This window comes from Schistocerca cancellata, chromosome 1 (assembly GCF_023864275.1).
Source record: "Schistocerca cancellata isolate TAMUIC-IGC-003103 chromosome 1, iqSchCanc2.1, whole genome shotgun sequence".
In the NCBI taxonomy this organism is placed as follows: domain Eukaryota; kingdom Metazoa; phylum Arthropoda; class Insecta; order Orthoptera; family Acrididae; genus Schistocerca; species Schistocerca cancellata.
In genome coordinates this window covers 321,551,682-321,579,330 of record NC_064626.1, presented here as the reverse complement: position 1 = coordinate 321,579,330, position 27,649 = coordinate 321,551,682, and the positions used below count along the sequence as shown (strand labels likewise).

The 27,649-nt window shown below is 40.5% G+C and overlaps 1 protein-coding gene across 2 annotated transcripts in view; it reads right to left on the bottom strand.

Annotated features, from left to right (window-relative positions):
* Positions 1 to 5,332: 5,332 nt before the first annotated feature.
* The window catches only part of LOC126173067 (protein furry), a 1,238,628-nt gene continuing 1,216,311 nt past the window's right edge, over positions 5,333 to 27,649 (bottom strand). For both annotated transcript variants that reach the window (XM_049920928.1, XM_049920929.1), the window contains 3 exons: positions 25,779 to 25,984; positions 6,555 to 6,655; positions 5,333 to 5,759 (listed from right to left, as the gene is read on the bottom strand). In XM_049920928.1, the coding sequence (XP_049776885.1) occupies positions 5,608 to 5,759; positions 6,555 to 6,655; positions 25,779 to 25,984 (459 nt within the window). In that variant the 3' untranslated portion in view covers positions 5,333 to 5,607. The remainder of the gene's footprint in view (positions 5,760 to 6,554; positions 6,656 to 25,778; positions 25,985 to 27,649) is intronic.

Below are 27,649 nucleotides of genomic sequence, written 5' to 3'. Positions count from 1 at the left end.
TATTCAAGAGCAAAACTACTTCTTAACGATTGAGAGAAAACCGTTACTTCTCCATTGTTTCACCATTCTGTCAGCTGTATTACACAGTTTCAAAGTAATAATATTTTCCTGGTGTTGCTGCATCACAATACAAACTCTAAGACTCTCTTTACTGTGATAACATCCATCGGTTGCAAGATGCCCAATGTGTACACTACTGCATGTGATACTTACAAAAATTAAGTTCTGCAACAAGGAATTTTTTTTAAGTATTATCATTCTACTCACACTAACGAAAAAAAAGAGTACTGCTGCGTCTTGAAAACTTTATCATGAAGTACATTCATGGTGCCCCACAAGGAATGGTCAACACTCAGGGATATGACAGGAATGATCATTTGAAAAATCTAGTAAATATTGACTCCAAAATGCGTACCATAAGAGATATGAGCACTTGTTCATGGCCACAACAGTGCGATGTATCTCTTCTACTGAATAAGTGCCCATAGCTCTTAAGGTATGCATTTTAATATACATGTTTACTAGATAACTTTTTCTTGTTTTCATCCATACTACTTCCCAACAAAATATGGAAAGCACACACTTTGGCCCAGGGTGCCACTGGCTCTTCTCTTGACCATGATGTCCAGGGACAGTAGTCTTCCTACTGCTTTGGTCACCATGGTGAGTTTCATGCTGCGATGCAAGGATTTCAGATGTAGAAGGATTTACTATTCTTGGAAACAAAAGTATCAAACTCCTGACACATTTTAGATATTTCCACTCAATAACATCTTATGGAATAATTTTTTTAGGTAACTCATCACTCAGAAAGAAAGAATTGATTGCACAAGAATAATATGTGGTGTTCACGCGTGGACAGCATGCAGGTATCTCTTCTTGGAGCTAGGCATTGAACTGTGTCATCACCATACGTATACTCACTACTGAAATTCCTCATACATAATCCATCACAATTTGAGAAGTACAGTGATGTCATGTCTACAATGCTACAGGGGAAAAAAGACATGATCATCCATTTTTTAAGCTGTCAATGGCTCAGAAGAGAGTTCAATATGCAGCAACACAAAATTTTGATCATATGCCCAAAATATTTGACAGGCAGTGAAGCATGTTTTAAATCCAATTTAAAATAATTTCTCCTAGACAACTACTCCTATCCCACTGATGAATTTCGACTTAAAAAGTGGTAGCAAATAAAAAAATAATGATGTAGTTACATGGGTAGGATTAAAAATAATGATTTGATCATTAATGTAAAAACTAATCATGAATATATATCCTGTAAACTGACTCGTTCCACAACATTTTGATAAAAGAATCATTCAAATGATCTCCATAACATGTAACTAACTAACTTCAAGGAGTTTGTCCCTTTCTTGGGGCCAGATGACGAACATGTCATCTACATAATAATAAAAGAAGTTGAGTTTTCATTTGGATGATGACAGGGCATCTTCCTCGAAGTTCTCCATATAAAAACTCGCAACCACATGCAAGAATGAGCTGCCCATTGTCACTCACTACATTTATTGACAGTATTCTCCATTAAACATAAAATATGCGGAGGTAAGGACTTGCCTGAAAAGACTGGTGGTCTTTTCGTCAAATTTTGTACCAATGAGTTCTATTGACTTTCATAGAGGTACCCTGGTGAATAATAAATGATGTCAAAGCTCACCAGGGTATCCGAGTCCTTCAGCCTGAAATTGTTGAGGCAATTCGGAAAATCCACAGAATTGTGGATGTGATGTGGGTATTTATCCACATAAGGGCTTAGTTTTTCTATTAAGTATCTTGCCAGGAAATATCTGGGAGCCTTGATGTTGTTGAGAACTGGGCGTAAGGGCAGCCAATCTTTGTGGATGTTAGGGGGTCCATAAAGTCTTGGCAGTACAATTTCTTGTAGAAAAAATTTCTTGATGACCCTCTTCAGTAAATCTGAGGACCTTGAGAAGTGTTCCGGTCCTGTTCTCCACCTTCTTGGTGGGGCCAGTATTGATCTTCTGTATGCATCATCATCTAGCAGACTCTGCACCTTCCCAGTGTAGTCATTGTGGGAGAGAACAACAGTAGTGTTGCCTTCGTCAGCATGTACGACAACAATCTTACAGCACTCTCTCAAGTCCCAAACGGCTGCCCCCATCTCTTCTGGTAATGTTTAACTTTGTAAGCTTGGTTCTCATCAGAGCACAACAAGTTTCGGGACACACATCTTCAGCTGCTTCAAGTGGTACTCACGGCACAGCCTGTACAATTGTGTTGACAATGTCCATGACTTGTGTGAACTTAGGGGTTGGAGAAAAGTTAAGTCACGTCTCCAGAAATGAAACCGCATCGCAAGCCAACTGCATGTTAGGCAGATTGATGGCAGTCTTTCATGGAGCCTCCAATGATGGTTTGTCAAATAGACATAAAAATATTGATGTTTGAGATCCTATATCCTTCCTATGTGTGAACTCAGCTCCACCCAGGTGATGCCATCGATCCAATCTCAGGTCCAGAAGTTAAAATGATTGGCCAGTTGTAAATATAGTGTAAATAGTTACTGACATTTGTACTGAAGGCTTTGGTGGATCAAGTGTACCCTCTCACATACTAAGGCAAGATTGGCATGCTTCTTGATTGTCCTAGCAGCCACTGAATCGATGTGATGTGTGATCTTAGCCAAATTTGGTACAACATGCTCATCATGACATCTCTTCAGAAATGCAACAGCACTTAGCAAATGGCATCTTCAGTTGTGCAGCTTCTCGAATTTCTTCATGCTGCACTACATCTTCTCCTCATAAGGATATATGTTGTGATTCCTTAGTTTTTACCGGTGAATTTGTTGATCGAACAGTCTGTGTGTGTACTGCTGGTTCATCGTGTCCAATGGGCACAATATTTTGTTGATCACACATAGTACAATCGGAAGCTGCACTGACGAACTGAGCTCCTGGGGGCATGCAGCCAAGTTATTTCCCCCAAGCCATTCCCTATGCAGTCTGTGCATGAGAGTGCATGTCGACAGCTGCAGAGCATTGGTGTTGGCACCTGTGGTAGCATAGGTGTAGTTACTTGTTCCACCCCGGCTGCCAGATGGGTGCACTTACTGAGTGTCTTCTTAATTAGGCCGAGTGCTGGTTCACAAAACTTTGCTGAGACCATAGTTGCATCCCCAGTTGATGAGATTGTCCTCGGTGCGAATTTTTTTATGTTCTCTCTAATGATGCTGTCCCAGTATTTAGAAGTATGTGATAAAATCTTGGTACATTCACATTCCATTGTAAGATTCTGGGACAATTTGTGTTCTGCAACAATTGACTTGTTGAGATACATTATTTGAGAATGCCACTGGTGTTCTCAGCATCGATCTTTGATGGTGCACACTTCTCAATACATGTCTTGCCATATTAAAAATAAATCTGATATAACTCAGCCTTCTGCAAACCTGAGTCATCTTTGACACTCCCTAATAATGCCCTTGTTTTATTGGGCAGACAGAAGACAGTTTTCACTCAATGCTTTTTCAGTATTTTTGTGATTTCTCCAAGTAGGGCACTGGTGTGTGATATGCAGCCAGTAATCACCTCTTTCTCCCTGACTTCTTTGTCTCCACAGGTTGCATTGTAGTGGTTAAGCAGAGAGCACACCTAATCTGGGATTCTGAGAAGTCGTTCCTTTGCAACACAGTTCTGAGGCATTCCAGTTCCTGGGGCAGACACTATGTCTGATGAGATGGTGTATGCCCTGTGTAATATAGTTTTTCAATTCCCCCGTTCCTCTGTACAAGGTGGTGGCAGCTGTCTGCATGCAAATGCAGGTCAGTATGTCTTCTGGTACACAGCATGGCTTATCTTGGACATGATATCCAGGAATGGTGGACTTCTTTCTACTTCTGTGTCCATAGTGAATTTGATGTTGGGACATACAGAACTCAGATATGCAAGAAATTCAAGGAGTTTTCCCCAACCATGGGGCCAGATAATGAAAGTGTCATCCACATAGTGGAAAAAGCAAGAGGTTTTCCATTTGGATGTTGTCAGGGCTTTTACCTCTCAGTGCACCATATACAAATTCATGAGCATCGGTAAGAGTGGGCTGTCTATTACATTTGTTCATAGTAAAAAATGAGCAGTGACATGTATTTGCAGGTAGAGAACTGCCATCACCCTGTGCAGAGGAATGGGGTATTAAACCGCTAGTACACAGGGCATGCACCACCTCAGATGTAGCGTGTCTGCCCTGTGGACAGAGGAAGAGAGAGCCACTGTCTTTGTACTATACACTGATGTATTATTGGGAGAAATCTGATGAACACTGAAAAAGCACCACGTGAAAACTGAACTTTGCCCATCCAATAAAATACAGGCATAATTAGAGTGTGTCAGAAAAGACCTCAATTTGCAGAAGGCCTGGTTATATCAGATTCCATGCCAATGTGGCCAGACATGTATTGGACAACCAGTCTGCACCAGTGAAAATCGATGCTGAGAATACCAGCAGCACACTCAACAGATGTAGTCCAACAAGCCGGTGATCACTGAGTACATTTTGTCTGAGAATCATGTGATGGACTATGAATGCACCAGTATTTTAGCACATACTTAAAAGCATTGGGACAACTTTGTTAGAAAGGCCAGTGAAATTTACCTAAACAACCGCAGATGTTGACTCACACCCTTGGGCTCAGACTGCGTAGGGAACAGTTCATGGTGGAGGGGATCTAAGTCTGCTGCATGCCTCAGGAGCCAAATTCATCAGTGCACATGACAATGATGGCATGTCTGATTGCTGAAATATTATGCCTGTTGGGCACTATGAACCAGCAGTACACCTGTGGACTGTTTGATCACCATATATACTGAGACAAAATGAAGAATGACATCCCATGTATTGTCCTTCCTGGCGATATTTTAATTTTTTTCAGAGGTACACATTCTGAACATGGATAAATCACTGTAGGCCTTACACATTTGTATGAAAACATAGTCTCTCTGTGTCTCTAATATTCAGTCCAATGTACTGATTTGATTTAGACTTCCCCCCTCCCGTTGTGAACAATGGTCAAGGTGTTGTATAATTTAATTTTTATAATATTCCACCACATGGCTGCACTTATGTCAGATCAGAATGACCACGGGCTCTTCTGAAAGGTTAAGCATTTCACATTTCTCTTTAACACAGAAAATATAGTTGTTAGTGGTCAAACCAACAGACTGATGACTTCTAAAACCTATTAGTTATTTCTTATTTTGTCTGAACATACTCAACATAAAGGGAAAAATCATGACTATGACACATAGGGATACATGAAAGAATATAAGCAAAATAAAACAAGAACATGTGCACTGTTGCAACATCTTTACTTTCAGTTGAAACCTAGACAAATTTCTATACGACTCAGTTGCTACTACGATTATTAGAAAGCGTTTGTGACTTCAGTGTTAGACAATATCAAATTCTTTGGTGTAAAACGATTTGCAAAAAATAATAAATAAGAACTGGAACTAGGACTTAAGCTAAAACTTAATTACAGCAAATGTCACACAAATAAGATGAATAAGTTAAGACATAATAAATAATTTGCATTAAGAGATGTATTGCCAAAACAGTCTTGCATCAACATTCAGTCTTGCGAAGTGTTACATCACTGTGATCCTTCAGCTGATTCTCTAGGCCATTAACAGCCTTCAGCACCAGGTATAAGCTTTCCATTAGACGACTAAATGCATCATTCATATCTTGTTCACTCCTTGTCACTACAAATGCATCTAAAAAAAATAACAGACTTTATTTAAACTCAGTCAGAGTTCACATGAAACAACAATTATAATGCTGAACATCTTATATTAAAAACAACAATGAAAGTGGAGACTATTCTGATTGCAAAAATAAGACTTCTGAGAGAAATGCACATCTGTTTTCCCATCCCAGCAATGACAAAAACTGGCTTCACACAATATGTGACCATTTTCTGATAAGTAAATGCAACTTTTACAATCTGCTAAATCTGGGCAAGTGCCCAAATTTCACTCTCCCCCTCATTCTTTGTTTCCTTAAAAAATCATGTTGTCATCCAGGGTTTTACATTGCCATGAAAATAAAAGAAAATTAAAATATAAAAGATTTTGGCATATTGGGGAAAAAGTAAGTGATTTAAATTTCATAGTAAAATTTCACTGCAATGAAAGATGCCTTGATCTTACAGTTGCCACCCTGTGTTGCATATTATATCCATGACACTGTCTGGCCTATTTTTTGATAATACAAAACAAGCTGCTGTTCTGTCAACTTTCTTGATCTCCTCCACCAATCCTAGTTCGTAAGGATTACTGTACAGCAATACTCCAAAAAAGAACAGACAAGACCTTACAATTGTAAGGTTGATTGATTTTAGCTTATTTTTATCACTGTGTAGCAGTTTTTGTTAGAAGTGCACTGCTTGGATGAGATACCTGCACTACGTGAATATATCTTGCCTTATCCAGTTATTTAAATACAGTCTTTTTTCAGTAAAAAATATCAGGAACATTTTCTGTAAAAATAGCTACACAACATATACTGACCTGGTTTCTCATGGGAAAGATGTTTGAAGTACACATTCAAAATTATTGACATGTCATCATCGTCTTGCATGGAAGAAAAAATGTCACCTGACCATGCTCCTCTGCAAAGACAGAATGTAAGAATCAGTTTCAATCTGACATTAGTAAATATTACAATGCAGGAGTTAACAACATACAGAAAATGGAGACAGATCACATTCTCATGCAGACATATGCATGCCCACATCCAAGCGAGCATAGGCATGTGCATGTTTGCTCACATTCATGCAATATGTGTGTGCACACCCATACCATACAAGTACGACCAACCTCCCCCCCCCCCCCCTCCCCCAACTGCCCCTACCATGCCTCCCTCCCTGCACATACAGTAGCTTTTCCTTACATTCATGTACTGATGAACTGTTGGTCTTTTCGTTTTTTAATTTACTTTATTATGCAACAGTAAATTTTGATCTGTCTGTCTCTCTTACTGCAGAGAAATGAAATGGATCACTAGGCACACATTCCTACATGGTTACAAGGTTGGGTGCATCCTTAAGAATCTGCAAGTTAGTTGACCCATAGGTACTACAGCACATTGTCATGAATCATCATTTAGTGATATCCGATATGATTTTTGTTACTGACTGTCTCTCTCTCTCTCTCTCTCTCTCTCTCTCTCTCTCTCTCTCTGTGTGTGTGTGTGTGTGTGTGTGTGTGTGTGTGTTGATAAAACTTGTTTCAAGGAAACTATTGTATACTTTATGGACAGTAAGCATAAAAAAAATGTGAGGCTACAGCTGTAACATGACAAGGAAGTAAGAGGGTCTATACATGATGTGTATCATTCCATCAACATGGAATCATTTCTTATTGCCGTGAAGCCTATTGTCCTGAATGGTATCTCTGATTTAGTTATATTGATTTATTCTCAAAAATATATAATTCCATAAATATTGTGTGAGAATCCCTGAAAGGCTGCAACAGAGCTGCCACCAATAATGCCCTTCACAATATTCCATGACAATTAATATACACTTAATGGTACATAAAATACAAGGGATATTCAATAAGTATTGTAACACAATTTTTGTTGATGTTGTAATGAATGGAGGTTGGTTTTATTCAGGATTCCAATGCACCATATTATTGCCCACTCTCCTGGGTACAAAACCCTTTTTCAAAATCATCTGTTCAGTGCAGTGGCCTTTTGTCACCTTACTGGGAGGGCCTGTATGCCCACATGGTACCACTCTACTAGTCGACATCAGAGCCACCGTCTTGTTGCATCAATAATCTCCCAGTCATCCATGTTCTGCTTCCCGTGGAGAGTATCCTTCATTAGGCCAAACAGTTGGAAGCTGGAAGTTGCAAGATTTGGGCTGTAGGGTGCATGAAGAAGAACAGTCAAATGAAGTTTTGTGAGCTGCTCTTGGGTGTGTAGACTTGTGTGAGGACTTGTGTTTTCATGAAGAAGGAGAAGTTCATTTGGATTGTCATGGCGGTAAACATGCTGAAGTCATTTCGTCAGTTGCCTGATAGTAGTACAATACACTTCAGAGTTGTCTGCTGCACCGTGAGGGAGAACATTAAACACAACAACCCCTTCAGAATCCCAGATGACCACTGCCACGACCTTACCAGCAGAAGATGCAGCTTTGAACTTTTTCTTCGGACAAGAGGTAGTGGTGGTGGTGCCACTCTATTGTTTTGCAGTCCGAAGTGACAAGTCCACGTTTCATCACCTGTGATGACATCTGACAAGAAATTGTCACAATCAGTCTCATGAGAAGCAAGCCATTCCAAATAGATGGTCCTTCATTGCTCTTTTTAGTCTTCTGTGATTGTGATCCATTGATCACCTCGAATGAGAGTGTCTGCACGTCCCAACATTGCAGGACTCACAGCTGTGTGCGACTGGCCAGCACATGGTAGATGAGACAGGTTTGCGTGACATTGTTACAATGGTGACAGATGCCTTGCTCAATGACGCACCATGCTTTTGTTCACTGCCAGGTCTCTGTAAACATTCTGCAAGTGTCTATGATGTCTGTGATGGTAAGGTTCCCCGCCAAAAGAAACTCAATGACAGCTCTCTGCTTGGAATGAACCTCCATTATGGACGTCATTTTGAGGGATATGTATAGCACTGCCACATACCAGAACTTCGTAAAACTATAGGGGCTGAAGTGGAAATATTCCACAATGTCCCACAACAAGTCCTCCATTTTTTCAACCAAAATTGGCTGAAAAAAAAATGTGCACTGCAACAGGGAACTCATGTGACAGGCAGATATCAGAATGCTAGAAGAAGTCATGCACCATACTAGACACACTGAAATTGTTGGAAGGTGTTACACTGATTAGAGTAAATGTTCGGCACATAAATTAGAGCTTTTGTATTTGTTTCTTGATTGGGCCCTAAGTTCTTCTTAAGCACTTAATATGGTAAAATTTGTATTTGCATAATGTCAAATCCAGTGACGGTTCGGACTCCATGTTAAACAGTTTGCATGTCCATAAATGAGTGGTTTACTGGTTAGAGAAATTGCTCTATTTCAATTGATACATACTGAATAAAGAAAGGGAAAGATGCAACAAGGAGGATTTGAAGACATTTGCGTGTGTATGTATGAGGGGCAGATTACAATGACATGACAGAGAAATATACATTTTGTTCAACACAAGTAACTCATCACGAACAGGTAAAGTAAAGTATATGTGTCAAGGAAATAAACTGATTTACATAAACTCCCTTACACCATATGCACAACACACCATAAAAGTTCACAGTTTTGATTCCTCACATTTATTACTTCATTTGCTAGACAGTACATTAGAGAATCAGTTCAGTCCGAGCAAGATAACTGCAACAGATACACAAAATTTTCCTATTATGTGAGACAATTTATTGAATGAATTTAAGACATTTTAATTATGTTAGTATTCATGAAAATACATGTTCCAATACCAAAACTGTAAATCACTAATTGAAAAGCAATAAATCACAACAATCCCAATTGTGTTAATTATTCCTGTGTAAGTAGAACAAGGACAAGGAACAGCTGAACTTAAAACTCAAAGTTGATCCGGTAGTAACACAGACATACTTAGGGCAAAAGAGAGCTGCAGCTGGCAGCAGTAAAATCAATAGGCTAGACAAGTGGAGTATGATCAAACTTGCCAAATCAGACAAGAGGCTTAAGGGAAATTTCAGGGAGGCTAGCTTTGGTCTAGAAATATCCAACAGCTTCAATGTAGCATGGGGACAAGTATGTGCAGCCACCTGACGGAGTTGAGGAACACCATGACAAGACAGGGGAAAAGAACAAGTTAAGGCCTTGTAGTAGCCAGAGGCTTAAAAGACCCAAAGATCATCCTCCTAGGGAGTAGTCAAGGGATGGCAAAGCCCATGTTGTTATATAGAGCTCCCTGGGTAGAGGCTACATCTACATCTACATCTAGATGGATACTCTGCAAATCACATTTAAGTGCCTGGCAGAGGGTTCATCGAAGCACCTTCATATTTCTCTATTATTCCAATATCATGTAGCGTGCAGAAAGAGCGAACACATATATCTTTACATATGAGCCCTTATTTTATCATAGTGATAATTTCTCCCTGTGTAGATTTGTGTCAACAAAATATTTTCACATTAGGAGGAGACAGTTGGTGATTGAAATTTCGTGAGAAGATTCTGTTGCAACGAAAAACGCCCTTTTTTAATGATGTCCAGCCCAAATCCTGTATCATTTCAGTGACACTCTCTCCCATATTTCACCATAATACAAAATGTGCTGCCCTTCTTTGAACTTTTACGATGTACTACATCAGTGCTATCTGGCAAGGAGACGAAAATTTAATAATCATGGGTGACTGGAATTCGGTAGTAGGAAAAGGGAGAGAAGAAAACGTAGTAGGTGAATATGGATTGGGGCTAAGAAATTAAAGAGGAAGCCGACTGGTAGATATTTGTACAAAGCATAACTTAATCATAGCTAACACTTGGTTCAAGAATCATGAAAGAAGGTTGTATACATGGAAGAACCCTGGAGATACTAAAAGGTATCAGATAGATTATATATTGGTAAGACAGAGATTTAGGAACCAGGTTTTAAATTGTAAGACATTTCCAGGGACAGATGTGGACTCTGACCACAATCTATTGGTTATGAACTGTAGATTAAAACTGAAGAAACTGCAAAAAGTTGGGAATTTAAGGAGATGGGACCTGGATAAACTGACAGAACCAGAGGTTGTACAGAGTTTCAGGGAGAGCATAAGGGAACAATTGACAGGAATGGGTGAAAGAAGTACAGTAGAAGAAAGGATAGCTTTGAGGAATGAAGTAGTGAAGGCAGTAGAGGATCAAGAAGGTAAAAAGACGATGGTTAGTAGAAATCCTCGGGTAACAGACGAAATATTGAATTTAATTTATGAAAGGAGAAAATATAAAAATGCAGTACATGAAGCAGGCAAAAAGGAATACAAACGTCTCAAAAATGAGATCGACAGGAAGTGCAAAATGGCTAAGCAAGGATGGCTAGAGGATAAATGTAAGGATGTAGAGACATATATCAAGATAGATACTGCCTACAGGAAAATTAAAGAGACCTTTGGAGAAAAGAGAGCCACTTGTATGAATATCAAGAGCTCAGATGGAAACCAAGTTCTAAGCAAAGAAGGGAAAGCAGAAAGGTGGAAGGAGTATATAGAGGGTCTATACAAGGGCGATGTACTTGAGGACAATATTACGGAAATGGAAGAGGATGTAGATGAAGATGAAATTGGAGATATGATACTGCGTGAAGAATTCGACAGAGCACTGAAAGACCTGAGTCGAAATAAGGCCCCAGGAGTAGACAACATTCCATTAGAACTACTGACAGCCTTGGGAGAGCCAGTCCTGACAAAACTCTACCATCTGGTGAGTAAGATGTATGAGACAGGCGAAATACCCTCAGACTTCAAGAGGAATATAATAATCCCAATCCCAAAGAAAGCAGGTGTTGACAGATGTAAAAATTACCGAACTATCAGTTTAATAAGTCATGGCTGCAAAATACTAATGCGAATTCTTTACAGACAAATGGAAAAATTAGTAGAAGCCGACCTTGGGGAAGATCAGTTTGGATTCCGTAGAAATATTGGAACACGTGAGGCAATACTGACCCTACGGCTTATCTTAGAAGCTAGATTAAGGAAAGGCAAACCCATGTTTCTAGCATTTGTAGACTTAGAGAAAGCTTTTGACAATGTTGATTGGAATACTCTCTTTCAAATTCTGAAGGTGGCAGGGGTAAAATATAGGGAGCGAAAGGCTATTTACAATTTGTATAGAAACCAAATGGCAGTTATAAGCGTTGAGGGGCATGAAAGGGAAGCAGTGGTTGGGAAGGGAGTGAGACAGGGTTGTAGCCTCTCCCCAATGTTATTCAATCTGTATATTGAGCAAGCAGTAAAGGAAACAAAAGAAAAATTCGGAGTAGGTATTAAAATCCATGGAGAAGAAATAAAAACTTTGAGGTTCGCCGATGACATTGTAATTCTGTCAGAGACAGCAAAGGACTTGGAAGAGCAGTTGAACGGAATGGACAGTGTCTTGAAGGGAGGATATAAGATGAACATCAACAAAAGCAAAACGAGGATAATGGAATGTAGTTGAATTAAGTCGGGTGATGTTGAGGGTATTAGATTAGGAAATGAGACAATTAAAGTAGTAAAGGAGTTTTGCTATTTGGGGAGCAAAATAACTGATGATGGTCAAAGTAGAGAGGATATAAAATGTAGACTGGCAATGGGAAAGAAAGCGTTTCTGAAGAAGAGAAATTTGTTAACATCGAGTATTGATTGATTTAAGTGTTAGGAAGTCATTTCTGAAAGTATTTGTATGGAGTGAAACATGGACGATAAATAGTTTGGACAAGAAGAGAATAGAAGCTTTTGAAATGTGGTACTACAGAAGAATGCTGAAGGTTAGATGGGTAGATCACATAACTAACGAGGAGGTATTGAATAGAATTGGGGAGAAGAGGAGTTTGTGGCGCAACTTGACAAGAAGACGGGACCGGTTGGTAGGACATGTTCTGAGGAATCAAGGGATCACAAATTTAGCATTGGAGAGCAGTGTGGAGAATAAAAATTGTAGAGGGAGACCAAGAGATGAATACACTAGGCAGATTCAGAAGGATGTAGGTTGTAGCAAGTACTGGGAGATGATGAAGCTTGCAGAGGATAGAGTAGCATGGAGAACTGCATCAAACCAGTCTCAGGACTGAATACCACAACAACAACAACAACAACCTTGAAATTTAATTAGTACATTTTAAGGTTACTTGCTGTTAACTGCTGATCAAGAATTTCCAAATTTTGACACTTACAAAAGCCATGATATCAGAATTGATCAGCAAATGTAAGTGTTAATAAATAGGTCTCTGTAAAATTAAAAATAACATAAGAAAATTTTCACATTTACTTTAATCAGCATTCTATTTTTTCTTTAATGTTTATGATCACAGGAAGTAAGGGAAAACTAGCTAATTATCATCAACAACAAATTCTTCCTTTACATAATTTTGTTGTTACATCACATCAGTAAATATGCTGACAACATTTAATACTCAAAAGCTAATTTTACTTCAGGTTTACTTTGATTAAAAACAAACACAAATAGCCACATGTGAAACCAAATTATGAAAAATACATCGAATCTTATTGTGATTCTCCATAAACCTTTCATTCCAGTTCCAACAAGCCATACACACACATTATCCTCTCCTCTCTCAATAGTCCACCCCCTATTGACCTCTCAGTAGGCTCCAGCCAATCACTTTAGTCCATCATCCATTGCTGCCCTCCAGTGAGACAAACTGGACTCATCCATGTAACATGCGTACACATTATGGCATTTCAAGTTCCATCCTAGGGCATGAGAGATGGGTAGATTGGAAGAGGTTAAAAAGGAGGACCAGGTCACTCAGACCCCATGATGAGAGCGATCCACCTGTATTGCAGATGAAACAGTGAGTCCAGAATGGGATATAAATGTTACGGAAAGGATAGATTACTACCCACCACATAGAGAGGTGTCAAGTTGCAGGCAGGCACAATGAAAAGACTACCAAACATTTAAGCTTTTGAACAAAAAGTCCTTCTTCAGAAATAGAAAATGGAAGGTGACAGCAGAACACAGAAAAGAGGAGAAAGGAAAGGACAGACAGTGAGTAAAGTAATGTGTTAGTGAACAGTAACAAAGGAAAGCAGCACTGGTTTGTGAGATGGAAGGAAAGCTGGTAGGCAAAATCAAACTGTGGAAAGTTCAGAATGGAATGACAGTAATATCATGAAAAGGATAGTTTGTGGCTCTCTGTCATTCAGTGTCTTCTCTGTGTGGTAAGTAGCAATATGTTCGTGTCATGATATTGTTTTAGTCAAGATGAAGGTAGACAAAGATGAAGGGACAGGGATCAGAGAGAGTAGGTCAGACATGGGACATTTGTAAGCTCTGTGCCAGCTTCAGTCCACAGTTGATAGAAGAACAGAGTGAATATTAGAGACAGATTGGGATACAAGATGTTTATTTTGACTGAAGACATTGCAATATCTCAAAAGATACATATCAGATCAAAAAAAGTTATAATTCCATTTTGTTTGTCTCGGAAGGGGATAACCAATGATACCACATTTGACCCCCCATCCCAGCCCGTGTGTGGGTGGCAGGGGGGAACCTTAAAATCTTCAATGAGAACCCCTGCATTTTATTGCAGATTAAGATCCTAAGGCGAAATCTACATATGTTTTGTGTGAAGAATTTTCTTCATTTCACCACATATGGTGTTGTAATGTGAGTAATAGAAATGGGTACACAATTGTAAATTACAACATGCTACTCAATGACCCTTGAATACCCAGTGGCACATGGGACCCCACCTCCATTCTGTGATGGTAGGACAGGCCAACATCTCATAACTTCTAATTGGAAACTCTATTTGCAACATATATTTCTCTGGCATGTTGAACAGGGAACTACTCGATTCGCCACTGTGGCCATGGCTTGAGGTGAACGCTACTCTTGATTTTCCAATTAGAGTAAGTGTTCAAATGCAGTACCACCCTCTTCAATACACTTAGTGATTCGCTTTTCAAATGACCGTACACAGAATAGAAGCATACCTGCAGGAATGTCAGCTCAGGCATTTCTGATGCAATCAATCTTCACGGCCTGTTAGTACTTGCTGGTATATCTTACCTTTTAAATATCACCACAAAAAAAATCCAGCAATATTAAATCTGGTGACATAGTGGACAAATTAATAGGATCACCTCTGCTGATCCATCGACCAGTGTAAATAGGGATTAATATTTCCCATGCATTAGTTGCGTAATGCGCTGGGCAACCATCATACTGAAACCACATGTCTTGTCGAACATCCAGGGCAACATCCTGTTCCAGAAATGTTTAATATTTGCATCGCTTCAATATGGTGCCAATAATATATGTACCAATGGGTGTGTTCCCCATAATACCACACCATACGTTAACTGACCAAGGACATTGATGGGCAACTTGCAATAACCAATGGGGATTGCCTTTACTCCAGTAAGCTTGTTATGCTGGTTAATGCTACCATGGTTTGTGAGTGCAGACCCATTAGAAAATAAGACCTTGACAAAAAACAGAGGAGTCACTTGCATTTGTTGATGTGCCTATTCACAGAACAATACCTGATTATGGAAATCGGCATCATGAAGTTCTTTATGTAGTGACACATGGTATGGATGATACGATGATGCAGTATTGTGACAATACTACCTACAGACATACTAGGATAGTGGTGTAATTGCAGGATGCGTATCCATGGGTTGTGGTGCACTGCCACTAGTACAGCTATTTCATTACCTTCACCTGTAAACCATTGGCTTCATTTCTTTTTGCCAGTCTGTATGCTGCCATCAGACATAAAGTGTTCACAACCTTGTAAGAGAATAAACAACAGTAAGCTTTCTCTGGAAAATGCTTGGCATTCAAGGCAACAGCACCCACAACATTTCTCCTACATTCTCTGTAAATCTTCTTCTGTCATTGCAATGTTCATCATCCACTAGCACATCTGTTCTCCAAATGCTAGGTAGGTGTGCAGGCAATAAACAGTGTGCAAGTATTGTAATTTTCAGAACCACTATCTGTTCTACATCTGCACAGTACATGAGCTCCAGTTGCAGTGCACTGCTTGTTATGATACGTTGTAGTTCGCTAAAAGGCCATGGTGGCACGTCGAGTAGTCCATTGTTTGATATGTCAGATGAATACAACATTGTGAATGGGGTTTCCAATTAGAAGTTATGAAATGCTGGCCTGTCCTACCCTTGCAGCATGGAGGTGGGGTTCCATGTGCCATCAGATATTACCATTGACTAGCATGTCATAAATTACAATTGTGTACCCATTTATATTCCTCCGATCACAGTGCCATCTGTGCTGAAATGAAGACAATACTTTAGACAGAATGTTTGTAGATTTTGTTGTTGAATAATAACCTGTAATAAAAATTGGGGGTTCCCATCGAAGTTTTCAAAGTTGCCACCCAGGCACTGGGTGTGGTGGCAGGTTGACTGTGGTATCATATGATGGTCCGCTGTGAGACAAAAAAATTGGAATTATAAATTTTTTGATCTGATGTATAGTTTTTGAGATATTTCAATGTCTCCAGTTCACTGGGCACTATATACATAAAAAAATGGCAGTTTAACACTGTTGGCTGTCTATATACTGGCAAAGTCAAGATCTGTTTAATATAATCATTACTGTTAAGCAGAATCTACACTCCTGGAAATTGAAATAAGAACACCGTGAATTCATTGTCCCAGGAAGGGGAAACTTTATTGACACATTCCTGGGGTCAGATACATCACATGATCACACTGACAGAACCACAGGCACATAGACACAGGCTACAGAGCATGCACAATGTCGGCACTAGTACAGTGTATATCCACCTTTCGCAGCAATGCAGGCTGCTATTCTCCCATGGAGACGATCGTAGAGATGCTGGATGTAGTCCTGTGGAACGGCTTGCCATGCCATTTCCACCTGGCGCCTCAGTTGGACCAGCGTTCGTGCTGGACGTGCAGACCGCGTGAGACGACGCTTCATCCAGTCCCAAACATGCTCAATGGGGGACAGATCCGGAGATCTTGCTGGCCAGGGTAGTTGACTTACACCTTCTAGAGCACGTTGGGTGGCACGGGATACATGCGGACGTGCATTGTCCTGTTGGAACAGCAAGTTCCCATGCCGGTCTAGGAATGGTAGAACGATGGGTTCGATGACGGTTTGGATGTACCGTGCACTATTCAGTGGCCCCTCGACGATCACCAGTGGTGTACGGCCAGTGTAGGAGATCGCTCCCCACACCATGATGCCGGGTGTTGGCCCTGTGTGTCTCGGTCGTATGCAGTCCTGATTGTGGCGCTCACATGCACGGCGCCAAACACGCATACGACCATCATTGGCACCAAGGCAGAAGCGACTCTCATCGCTGAAGACGACACGTCTCCATTCGTCCCTCCATTCACGCCTGTCGCGACACCACTGGAGGCGGGCTGCACGATGTTGGGGCGTGAGCGGAAGACGGCCTAACGGTGTGCGGGACCGTAGTCCAGCTTCATGGAGACGGTTGCGAATGGTCCTCGCCGATACCCCAGGAGCAACAGTGTCCCTAATTTGCTGGGAAGTGGCGGTGCGGTCCCCTACGGCACTGCGTAGGATCCTACGGTCTTGGCGTGCATCCGTGTGTCGCTGCGGTCCGGTCCCAGGTCGACGGGCACGTGCACCTTCCGCCGACCACTGGCGACAACATCGATGTACTGTGGAGACCTCACGCCCCACGTGTTGAGCAATTCGGCGGTACGTCCACCCGGCCTCCCGCATGCCCACTATACGCCCTCGCTCAAAGTCCGTCAACTGCACATACGGTTCACGTCCACGCTGTCGCGGCATGCTACCAGTGTTAAAGACTGCGATGGAGCTCCGTATGCCACGGCAAACTGGCTGACACTGACGGCGGCGGTGCACAAATGCTGCGCAGCTAGCGCCATTTGACGGCCAACACCGCGGTTCGTGGTGTGTCCGCTGTGCCGTGCGTGTGATCATTGCTTGTACAGCCCTCTCGCAGTGTCCGGAGCAAGTATGGTGGGTCTGACACACCGGTGTCAATGTGTTCTTTTTTCCATTTCCAGGAGTGTATATCCCTGATCCCTAGCCAAAGATTCTGATATACTGTAGAACAAGGAGCTCATGAGATACCTTTTTTTAATATCTGGGGATTTTCCTATCTGATGTCTGATGATGACAACTTGTTACGGGATTTTGCACCAGAGTGTAAAACTCCATTCTGGACCATAGCAAGAAATGCATACTATAAATGGAAATGATTTTTACCTTTGGAAGTGTGGTTGTGAATTTCAGAGTTCATCCTAAATTAGGTCTTGTCATTAGCCAGAATACCACTGTTTTGGCGTAGCAGTGTAAGAATCCTTAGACCCATGAAGAGCTTTCTGCAAAATGTCCAATTAACTTTACACACTATTCTTACTCCACACCTTTTTGGAACATCTATCTTTTGGCCTTAGTCGCATTGCCCTAGAAGGTTACACCATAGAACAATATTGAGTATAAGTATGTACTGTATGCTAGCATTCCCATATGCAGCTCAACCCAGTGAGAGATATTTCTTGGTCCAAAGCAGGCAGAACTGAGCTTTTTTGTTAATTTGCTCATGTGCTGGTTGCCACTCAGTTTACTCATATTATCAATCCAGATATCTTAAATCACCGCGCATGGAGCCTCATTCATTGTGTGCTTTTTGGCCTCTATTTATTTTCTTTAATTGGAGCTGGATGACATGAGTCGTTGAAAGATTATTGTTTGAAAGATTATTGTTGAAACTATACTTGTGCCATCAGCAAACATCAAAGTATTTGAAGAGTCCTCCAATGTCCCAGGTAAATTATTTACGTTGACCAAGAACAGGTGAAGCCAAGCATAAAACCTTGCAGCACACCATATTTAGTGTTTCCCCACTCTGAGTTTTGGCTTATTTGTGACGTCATTTATTAATGGGACTCTCTTTTCTTCTGTTGTTAAAATAGAGATCATTCACGTGAAGGAAATGTTTCTTGACAGCATGTTGTATTTGCGCAAACATGGCGTAAAGACAATTTTCAAACTGACAAGGAAGATCAAAGACTGTCGTAGATCAGCAAAGAAGACAAAGGAACCACTTGCAATGTCAGGAATATACCGTATATCAAGCACATGCGGAAAAGTTATGTCAGAATGACTGGACAATCAGTCAACACCAGGATCAAAGAACATAAGTAGCATTGCAGATTGGGGCAGGTGGAGAAATCGGCCGTGGCAGAGCACGCACTGAGTGAGACCAACCACGTAATAAAATTTGCTGACATGGAAGTCCCGGCTGTAGAGAAGCACTATCACATGCGCTTGTTCAGAGAAGCTGTAGAAATACAAAAACACATGAACAGTTTCAACAAGAAAGAGGAAAGCCTTAAGGTAAATGGATCCTGGCTTCCCGCACTGCAGCGAATGATCATTACAGGTAGCAAGAAGAGAACCGCACGCACCAGAAATGACCGCGGAGAAGCCCACAGACGTTGGTGCACCATGTACATATAGTCTGCGGCCGCGAGCTCAGCTCCAGTTCACCACCAGCAATGGAGGCTGAAGCTTTGACAGTGTCAGCCACTCATGCTGGCGAAACGTCAGTAAAATCATTAGATGAACATCGGCCAAAGACCCCCAGACAGAAGCCAATAGGCAGTTTGTCAACAAATGGCCACGAAAGCCCTAATTTTGTATGTCTTCTTTAGTTCCCTTAATAGAATTTTATGGTGTACACAGTTAAAGACCTTGGACAAGATCACAGACAATGACAACAAAGTAATTTTTCTTGTTTAATTCTACCATAACTGAGTTCATGAGATCACGTATTGCTTTCTCAGTAGAAAAGTTTTTAGGGAAGCCAAACTGTGTTGATATTAAAATGCCACTGTCAGAGAGGTGTTTTGGTATTATATTGCAAGCTGCCTACACAAGAATTTTGTGGATATGGGAAGGAGGGAAATGAATCTGCAATCAGAGGTCACTTCCTTATCTCCATCTTAATAAGTATTTCCGTCTTTCAGAACTAGGTCACTGACTGCTTATGAAGATAACTCAAGGAGGACATCACTAAATTATCACAAGATTTTAATACTTGATTGAAATTGCATTAAAACCAGAAGAGTTACTGCTTCTCAGTGACACCGCAATTTTCATGATATCTTTTAACAGACGATTTGGTAAAACAAATGTTTGATGATGGCTGTCTGTCTCAGTATGTCTAAGGTATCTGCTTTTGATGGTCCATTTTTGTCCTTATGTTTTCAGCTACTATTAGGGAGAATTCATTGACCAATTAATTGAATTAAATGTCATCTGTTTATCTTGCTACTGTTGTCAGAGTGTTGAATGAATCATTACTTTACCAGATTTGTTTCATATCTAATAATGGCCCAAACTGCCTTTTCTTTGTTGTGGGCTTTGTAAAGAATTTTTGATATTGCTTGAAGTGCCCCTTTAATTCTTGATTAGACATAGTCTTCTGCATTAAATAAAGCTATCTTATTTCTGGCACAAGATACACTTATTCCAGACATTCCCCACACTTTCCCTAGGTTTCCACTGGACTGATTCCTGACCCATTGTAAGGGAAAACCAGTTTCATAATGTTGATAAAATATTTTTAGAAAATACATAAATTTATTGAAACTTACTGGCAGATTAAAACTGTGTGCCCGACCGAGACTCGAACTCGGGACCTTCGCCTTTCGCGGGCAAGTGCTCTACCATCTGAGCTACCGAAGCATGACTCACGCCCAGTACTCACAGCTTTACTTCTGCCAGTAAATTTATTGTCTGTGGATTCAACAGTCGTGATTTTGTGAAATTATATAGTTCCCTTCTTAGTTAGAACTGATTAATGGTAATGCTTTATTGCTGCTGTTGGACTGCCATAATCAGGTGAATTATTTCTTATTGGAAACACATGTATTACACGAAAAGCAGTTTAATTTAGAAGTAAATTATCAGTTACTGAATGGTGTGAAAATTGGCAGTTGACCTTCAGTAACGAAAAGTGTGAGGTCACCCAAGTGAGTGCTAAAAGGATTCCATTAAACTTCAGTTACATGATAAAAAAGTCAAATCTAAAGACCATAAATTCAACTACATACCTGTTGTTGTTGTGGTCTTCAGTCCTGAGACTGGTTTGATGCAGCTCTCCATGCTACTTTACCCTGTGCAAGCTTCTTCATCTCCCAGTACCTACTGCAACCTACATCCTTCTGAATCTGCTTGGCGTATTCATCTCTTGGTCTTCCGCTACGATTTTTACCCTCCACGCTGCCCTCCAATACTAAATTGGTGATCCCTTGATGCCCCAGAACATGTCCTACCAACCGATCCCTTCTTCTAGTCAAGTTGTGCCACAAGCTTCTCTTCTCCCCAATCCTATTCAACACCTCATCATTAGTTATGTGATCTACCCATCTAATCTTCAGCATTCTTCTGTAGCACCACATTTCGAAAGCTTCTATTCTCTTCTTGTCTAAACTATTACAATGTCATCGGCAAACCGCAAAGTTTTTATTTCTTCTCCATGGATTTTAATACCTACTCTGAATTTTTCTTTTGTTTCCTTTACTGCTTGCTCAATATACAGATTGAATAACATCGGGGAGAGGCTACAACCCTGTCTCACTCCCTTCCCAACTGCTGCTTCCCTTTCATGCCCCTCCACTCTTATAACTGCCATCTGGTTTCTGTACAAATTGTAAATAGCCTATCGCAGTGTGTCATGCTGCAACTGTATGTTGACAGGGAGACAGCGGAATTCCTGCTGGATACTGGTGTGGCTGCGCCCCTAATTAATGGGGATACTTAGTGGCACATTGCCTTCCCACTGCTGCTTGCACAATGTCTCCAAGTGATGATGTAGAATGTCCAGTTGATCCTGCTGTAGCAAGCAAAGTACAAAAATGTAGCTTGGCAACTAACCTTGCCACACACCGTCAGGTGGCTTGCGGAGTATGGCTGTAGATGTAGATGTAGAACCTTGCTTGTGGTTTAATTCTTAGCTGACTAACATTTTTGGTCTCAACTGTTTTGCACTTTTTGGGTTCCAAATTCAGGATCAGGTAAATCAATTGGGTGCATTGTGTGAAAATTTAAAACAGTTGTTTGCACCTACCTTAGGTTTTGCTGTGAATTTACAGGCACACTTCTCTTTGAAGCATAAGGTAGTGCCTAAGTTCTGTAGAGCCCATCTAATATCGTTCACTATGCACATACAAGTTAAGTCAGAAATAGACAATTTGCAAAATCTGGGTGTTATCTCATCAGTCTTGTCTAATCAGTGAGCAATGCCTATGGTTATTGTACAAAAGCCTAATGGGTCACTTCAGATCTGTGGTGATTTTAAATCTACTATTAATGCCCAAGCAAATGTTAATTTGAAGCCAATCCCAATGCAAGAGGAATTGTTAGCTAAATTGGTGGAAGGTCACTATTTTTCAAAAGTTGATCTCGCTGATGCATATTTTCAGTTACCTGCTAATGAGCCTACAAAACAGTTACTAGTGATTGGCATGTACACTTATAACAGACTGCCATTTGGGGTCGCTAGTGACCCTGTAATTTTTCAGAGGTATCTAGAACAGCTCATCCAGGACATCCCTAATTGTGTCAATTATTTGGATGATTTGTTAGTAAGGGGGCCATGCGGAAGCATCAATTGCAATTTACAACTGTTGTATGAGCAGCTGTAAGCCAATGGCCTACATTGTCATCTTACCATGTGTAGTTCCTCTCAACTGAGGGTCAAGTATTTGAGCCACATATTAAGCAAAGACGGCTTACACCCACACAAGACCATGTAACTGCCATTATTAATTTACCAGTGCCTAAGAATCTTAAAGAATTGGAGTCTTTTCTGAAAAAAAGTCAATTATTATGACACGTTCATTCCAAATCCTCTTCATATTTCTCATTTGCTTACCCAGTTACATAAAAAGAGTGTTCTGTTTGTGTGGTCAGAGGCATGTCAATGGATGTTCGTACAACTTAAAAAGTGCCTTAGCTTGGACCCTTGTTTGACAATGTTCCAGCTGGGTAAATGGTTGACACTGGCCATAGATGCTGTCTTGTCACACAAATTTGCCGATGGCATGGAACTATCTATTGTGTTTACATCTAGCAACTCAGCACAGTAGAATTATTCATAGATCAAAAAAGTGATGTAAGGCAAATTTATGGTGTCCAGAAGTTCAATGTCTATCACTATGGTACCAAGTTTCGTCTGATTATGGATCCCAAGCTCCTCTGCCATTGTCTGGCGCTCACACGAAACTTCTGGACAAAACGGCACAATGGCTGCAGTGGTGGGCACTGTTTTGTAGTAACTACACTTATGACACCGAACTACCACACAGCACTCTAATGCCAATGCCCTGTCTCATTTACTGTGTGGCCCTGATGTTGATTTTGCAGACATGAAACACTGTGTTTTGCCTTGGACACGAACCAGTGGCACACCCTTGATGAATTTCCCTTTACAGCAGGCAAAATATTGGCAAAGACAAACCAGAGCCCCTTCCTTTACAGGGTGTTGTCTGCGGTGCAGCTGACCTGAACATTTGTCTAAAGATGCGGACACACAATGGCACACTTATTTTTCCCTCAGGCACACAGTTAATGTTACAGAAGGAATCATTTTGTACGCCACGGAAGAATGTTGAAAGGTTTTCCATCCAGCGTGCCATCCCTGCATATTTCAATACCTCCACACTGCACACTGGAGAATGTGCCCAATGACAGCAATGGCATGATGTCACGTGTACTGGCCAGGCATAGATGCCACCATTGAACATAATCAGTTGGCCAAGTACAATTTTTTAACTCATGGCCACACCCTGACCGACCACAACAAAGAGTACATGTATATTTTCACCAGCCCCTTCTAGGGAGCAGTGCGATTGTTGTCTGTTAATGCCCTTTTGAATTTCCCGTTTGTACTGCGGATGTCTACAACATCCTCTGAGACCACAGTCTGGGCCTTACCTACTATCTTTGCTAAAGAAGAGGTGCCCCAGCTATATTGGTCTCCAACAATGACCCATAATTTATGGCTTCAGTGTTTTGAGACTTTTGTAGACATACTGTTATCAACGCTCTTCCAATTTGAAAAACTGAGCAGTTGGTCACAACTTTCAAATCGCAGATGAAGAAAATCTTGACATTGGCAAACTCAAGGGATGCACCAATCAGCTTCCTGGCCATGTACAAGTCCACGTGGACCTGTCAATGGACATGGCCAAGATTTTGCATAGGCATTGACAAGTACCCTGTTTGACCTGCATTTGGTGGTGTGGGCTCTGTGCCTCTGCATCCAGCCACATTATCATCCCAGCTCTTACTTCGCAAGCAGTATGACCTGTCACCACAACCAACTTTGCCCGCAGTATGACCTGTCACCTCTAACCCTTCTCAGACATAGATGGAGTAACACCAGTGGACTAATCGCAAAACCACACCAGTCTCTGGGCCTACTCCTTCCATCACCAACCCAGAGCGAGGTGTCGACGGGAAGCAGATACTGACAAGGAATGGGAGAAAATGGAAATGGGTAACCTCCCTTCCACTGTGCCATGCATGGTTCCTGTTCCTACCACTGGTCCCACCCACTCTGAATGATCACAAGACCATGCATGTTCTTGGGATGAGATGCCGATGGAGGACAATCCGTAGGTACTACCCTTGCCACATGTAAAGGCCACTTGAGTCATTGGCAGGGATTCTGGTTTCCCCCTTTCCTCATCCTCAATGTAGTTGGCTTAGGTAAGGCCATTTTCAGCCCTATATGGCCATTAAAGGGGGGAGGGGTTTTGTATCCGACTGTGATTCAGATAATTCACCTATGTGGACTTGTCAGAGGTACTAAGGCTGTGAGTGGTGGTTATGGCCCACTGTCATAATGGGAGCCATCACCAAGATATGTGTGTCACTTGGCACCACCTAGTGGTGACTGCCCCTGAGCCTGTGCCCTGGGCTCACGGTGCAGCTCATTCCTTGCTGTACCTGATAACTGTTTGTATCATGCCACTGCACAGCCAAGTTGACTTAGTTTCTTTCTGGCCTTCAGCAGTTACTAATTCGTAACTGTTGTGTTGCTACGTCAAATTCACTATGTTCTGAAATTTTTAGTCCACATCGTGAAACCAGTCTGTTGTGGACTTATAGGAAGATGTGTTCATATCCTTGTGATCTGGTGTACCCACAGGAGCAAGTGGCAGTTTTTATCCATGCTGAGCAGGACAGAATATCAGGAAGTGTCTCTCCTCTACTTTTATATTACTATATCGGCAGTCCTACACATTTTGCTTCCTGAAGACAATTAGTGGCCAGCAGTTCTTTTCCACAATTTATTATTCTTCTCAAATAAATTTTATTTTGATACAATAAATATATATAAAGTAATTTAGAAGCAATTCCCATTAAATCCTGATGAGAACACAAGCACTAGTCATAATTTTGCATTACTGTTGTTTACAGAAGTAGTCTACGGTGACTGCTTCTATCTATTAATGTACAAATTGACTCATTCTACGTCCCTGGAGATTCTCCTACATGATGTATAAATCAATGAATGTTTGAATCCAGTATTAATGTACACAGAAGGAAATTCTTTTGTTTGTCAGTGCACTGTACATAAATGCTGTACATTTTCTCGAACATGTTGTCTTTTTTTGTAGTTAAGTATTATTATCTCCTAGCAGTGACTTTGCCATGATAAATGTAAAGGAACAAGAATAAAATACATATAAATGTATATTTTGCAACTTCCAAGGTGTATTATTTTCTTTCCCATTTCTCTCTTGTAGAAAGAACTCTTCTTCCTGAGAGCCTGGGATTCAGAGCTAACTTTTCATGTTCATGGACTGACTGTGAGCTTGTTTCTTGAACATATCGGACTGTATCTTAGTCACTTACTTTCAGAATGGAAATAGTGAAACAGCACTATCATTTCCTAATCAATACAGAAATTTATCATATATTTTATAAAGTAAAACCTACAAATACAATTTAAAAATGAAGTCATTCAACATATGACTACTGTCAGTATTACCTGTACTGCCTTGCATGGCAAAGAGCAGCACCCCACTTCTCTAAGCGTAATAGCTCCAGCAGTGTAGCTTCTGCATCTTCACTACTGGAACCAAGTACAGGAGATGGTGTTGGTGTTGGTGTACCGTGATCTGACTCACCGCCCTCCTCAAGGACACGTAAGAGCCCTGCTCGAATAGCTAAAACTTCAGTTGATACATCCTGCAACTACAAACAAAAGTTTATTAAATTTTTATGCAAGGCTGTTATTTTACCAGTAATAATAAGACAATATTGGAATGAATATGACTTATACTGTTATATGTAATAGTATAGGTGTTAGCAATAAACAAATTAGCTTATTTTAATGCCGGTATATGTCTTAAAATGTACATTACATTTCATTTCATTATTTAACACAACTAACTACAAGAAAATTGTGTTATGACTGAAAGTGCCCAACTTCTGTATCAGATCAGTGTTTTGTGCTATAGAAGGACTTGAATATGGGGTTGTATGACACTTAAAGAGTGTGTTACACCAGATAAATTATCTGAATGTAGTTAACAGACCACTGCAATTTTCCAAATTCCAGTCAGATTTTTTTCCTTGATGAAAGGACTGAAAAGGGATGCACTTGCAATGTGAAGTAGCAGCTTGAATGATTGGGAAACTGACAATTGTTGGAAGAGCAGTGTGCTGACCCCATGCCCCTCCATACCACGTCTGAATGACAATACTGGCAGAGGATGATACAGCAGTCAGTCAGTACTGAATGGCCCATCAGGTTCAGAATGGAGAGCTGATTATGGAGTACTTCTCAGAAACTCAGTCCTGAGAACCTGTCTATTACACCATCATAGTGTGTCACCAATGCTCATTTTAAAAGAGTTGCCCAGAAATTAACTTTTCTCACACTGACAAAGATGTTAGGTCATACAGTCTAGAAGATGAGTGCACTTACGTATGAGACTGAGGGTATGGATATTGTATGCAACTGTTGGCACTTTCTGATTTTTAACAAAAACAATATGGTAGGGCTTTAAGATAGTGGCTCTGATTAATTCTCCCACCAACTAACAAGTTAGATCTTTTATTAAGTTTTTAAATGCACTGATCACTATAACACCAAAAATTCATTTTCAGTTGTGTATAGTGCAGGTATCAGAAGCCAACTTTTAAAAGTCATCAGAATGTCCACGATGAGTTGTGCAATTTGCAGACAGTCCTTATCAGTGATGACCCTGAGGAGCAAATACAGCTCTGCATACCAGAAAAACATCATTTTATGATCACGCTTCATAAAATTTTTTAGCTACAATAGAAATGATTACTATTTAGATGTGAAACAGGAAACTTCAGTTAGGAATAGCTGTAATGCTGGCAAGGGAACACCTGAATGTTGTGCATTGCATTCTATGATGGACAAGGACAGCACGAATACTGAAAAGCTGTACAGAGTCTCATAAATGGACACAAAATTGTTTTCAACTTAACATAATGAAACATACACAATACAACAGAGCAATCAAAGTAAAATGCAACAATTCCACTCTGTTGGACTACCATGCATTGCAGTACATAAAATTATCTATTTTGTAGTTCAGTATGAAAATTAGTGTACAAACAGTACAAGGTGTGAGAGAAAAGTAAAAACTGGTCACATATAATTTCATAAATTAGGTTACAAATTTCTATGAAATGCTAGGTACATTATTGTTATCTACACATTTAGAGCTGTATCGTTTTCCTGAATGTAAGATGTTTCTTTACTGACATCCACTTTCTGTTCCTGTATGCACAGCATTTAAAAAGCAAAGAAACTTTATCATTCAAATAGACAACAACAAAAAAGCACCCCCTTTTGCATTAATCTTTTTCTAATCAGAAACC